The 3,185-nt window shown below is 48.1% G+C and overlaps 1 protein-coding gene across 4 annotated transcripts in view; it reads right to left on the reverse strand.

Moving 5' to 3' along the window:
- Window positions 1-2,631: 2,631 nt before the first annotated feature.
- Bcat1 (branched chain amino acid transaminase 1) overlaps window positions 2,632-3,185 on the reverse strand; it is a 76,530-nt gene continuing 75,976 nt past the window's right edge. For all 4 annotated transcript variants that reach the window (XM_051155583.1, XM_051155582.1, XM_051155585.1 and 1 more), the window contains one exon: window positions 2,632-2,849. In XM_051155583.1, the coding sequence (XP_051011540.1) occupies window positions 2,808-2,849 (42 nt within the window). In that variant the 3' untranslated portion in view covers window positions 2,632-2,807. The remainder of the gene's footprint in view (window positions 2,850-3,185) is intronic.

Below are 3,185 nucleotides of genomic sequence, written 5' to 3' on the forward strand. Positions count from 1 at the left end.
CCTGAGTGCATGCAGCTACCCCTAAAGGCCAGAAGAGGGTGTCAAATCCTCTGGAACTGCGATTAAGACAGTTGTGAACTGCCAGCTGGGTACAAGGAACTCAAGCCCAGAGCAGCTACCAGGCAGCAAGTGCTCTCCCCATGGGGCCATCTCCCCAGCCCCTCTATAGCATGGCTCCCTAACAAATCCCCCCAGTCACTTCCTCTGCTGCTCTGTGGTTCTGCAAGCACAAGCTGCCAGAAATCGCTCACTTACGCAGTCCAGCCTGCTTGACCGCCACAGCTCCCCAGCACCTTTAGTAGAATCCTTGATAAGGCGACTCTAACAACCGCGTCTCCATCAGCAAACACTAGGCAAGGCTCAGATTCTCTCTACCTTTTGAACTCCTGGTTTCCACCTGTGTTCTGGGGAAGTCTGACAAACGAGTGAAAACAGAAGATGTGCAAAATAAGTTCATCAATCTCAAGCTCCCAGTTCTGCTTAGCTCTGTTCAGACCCACTCGCACGTGACTTGCTGAATCTCATTGGATCAACCCAATTAAACATTTTAAACAGTTGCAGTCAATTATGCAAATATTAGCAATTGTATTACTTTGTCGATTGTGCGTAGCAGATTAGCTTTGCATGTTCCTAATGCTGGGTCATCGTGTGCCTTAAATGATCGGTTAGTGTTGGGGTAAGTGAGTCTTGAAGAACGGGTAATTGCCTGGTTACAATCTGACCCTCTTGCTGCATTACACCCCTGCAATTAAACAAAGAATGGACAAGGGGAAAGAACTACAGGTTTCCTTTATGCGTATAAAGAAGTCATTGCAGAACTCAATCTCCTGTTCTGTTACGTCAGTGAGAATGGCAGACCCGGCTCTGTATTAGGCCTCCAATTTTCAAAAACTGTGTGTCCTTCCTTCCTTCTTCTTCTTCTTCTTTTTTTTTTTTTTTTGTTTTTTTTGTTTGTTTTTTTTTTGTTTGTTTGTTTTTTGTTTGTTTGTTTGTTTGTTTTGTTTTTGGAGAGGGCTTCTCTATGTAGCCTTGGCTGTCCTGGTCTCCATTTGTAGACCAGGCTGGCCTCAAACTCACAATGATCCACCTGCCTCTCCCCCCCCCCAACCCCCACAGTGCTGGGATTAAAGGTGTGCACCACCACACCCAGCTTTCCTTTCTTTTTATCCGAGCATGATGGAAAGCTTAGCAGATTTTTGTGTAAGACGTCACCATGCCCTCTAAGCATCACGCAGCCACTCTCAATTTAAGAACGTGAAGTCTTAGGTGGCCTCAGGCAGAAAAGGCATCTCCCTTCTCACAGGACTCATGTTGTCCCTCCGCAGTCCTTGATAGCTAATGCACCTGCAAGTCTATCCCAGACCTACGCTGAGGATGGGGTCAAAGGGTGAATCACAATGCCCTCCGAGCGGTTAAATGTCTTAGACTGTCTCTGATGGAGAGAGCTTGCATAATGGCCTTCCCTGGGACCCTAAAGAGACCCAAGTTCCTTCAGTGAGACGAAAACAACTGCAACCAGGAAACCAAAGTCTCACTCACAGTTCCTAAACAAGGAAACACTGTCTGAATTATTCTGCTACCTGACCAGGAGCTCATTCAAGAGAAGGGCACACCTGCAATCCCAGTGCTTGGGGAGGCAGAGGCAGGTGGAGCTCTGTGAGTTCAAGGCCAACTTGGTATACAAAGTGAGTTCAGGACAGCCAAGGCTACACAGAGAAACCCTGTCTCAACATCCACTCCCCCCCCCCCCACACACACACACAAGAGAGTGACAGAGAGAGAGAGAGAGAGAGAGAGAGAGAGAGAGAGAGGGGTACAAGGTGTAGACTAAGATCAAAATCTAGAGTTTATCTCCCTACCTACCCCTTTATTTGGCATTTAACACTTAATGTACAGATCTGCCACTTCCATGTGGTTCATATTTTATCAAGAGTTCTTTCCAGAGCAACATAAGACCATTCTTGCAGCTCACTGTGCTGCAGATGCCCACAGACAGGAGGGACAGCATGAGGAACATGGGACATGCTGCCAGAATCAGGCCTGGCTTCCAAAAGGAGATAGAGCGCATGGTTCTATGTGCATTCTCACAGTAAACATACACTGACGCCTACCATGTGGTGGACTTTGAGGGTACAACAATCTAGAAGGCACAGGACCCCTAGTCTCACAGCAGTGCCACGAGCAGCCAGTTGTGCAAAAGGGCAGTGGGGACAATAAGCTTGAGCCTTGCAGACACACTAGGTGAGGAGTGGGATGGACCATGGTGCCAAGAAGGCACAGGTTCACCTTAGCACGGGCTCAGGAACCTACAGAAGCATGGAGAAAAGAAGCCCAGGGGACCAAACTTTGATTAAAAGACAAAAACACATCCAGGTGTGACAGCACCTGTTTGTGAACCCAGTACTCAGAGGGCTGAGAGGAAAACGCCTGAGCAGACATTAGCACAAAAGCCTTGCTCTGAGGATGCCATGAGCTGCCACACCACCTATGGCATTTCCTCGGGTAGCCCTCACAGCGCATAGACGTCTCATTGGCTGGGAAACCATACCTCCTACTAAGGAACAGACATCCGGACATGGACGGGTTGAGGGAAGGCATTGGTCATCGGTATCTTCCCAGGGAGATGTGCAGTGAGCAATTACTATCGTGTTTACAGGTGACATTTGACATTGGCACGTTTCTGTGGCTCAAGGAGAAATCTCAACTCGGTAACACATGAACAGTGTAACTATAATATGCAAAACTACTAACAGATGGTCACAGTTCAAGGGCGGAAGTCTTCTTCTGTGGCACCGTGGGTTTTTCCATCATGGTAACTCAAGTGTCCAGTCACTCTCAACCCTTCCATACTACAACAAAAGCAAAAATACATGTTTCAGTCTAAAACAGAGCACTTCGACAACCCCCCCCCCCCCAGACCTCATCAGCTGCTGGAGCACAGTGAGCTCAGCAGTTAAGAGCGTGCCCTGGGTCTGGAGAGATGGCTCAGTGGTTGAACACACTGTCTACTCTTCCAGAGGTCCGGAGTTCAAGTCTCAGCAACCACATGGTAGCTCACAGCCATCTATAATGAGATCTGATGCCCTCTTCTGGCATGCAGGTGTACATGCAGATAGGGCACTCATAGATAAAATAAATAAATCTTTAAAAGGTGGGAGTGGGGCACGTGTGTCCTGACCTTCCAG

Source organism: Acomys russatus, chromosome 13 (genome assembly GCF_903995435.1).
Source record: "Acomys russatus chromosome 13, mAcoRus1.1, whole genome shotgun sequence".
NCBI lineage: Eukaryota > Metazoa > Chordata > Mammalia > Rodentia > Muridae > Acomys > Acomys russatus.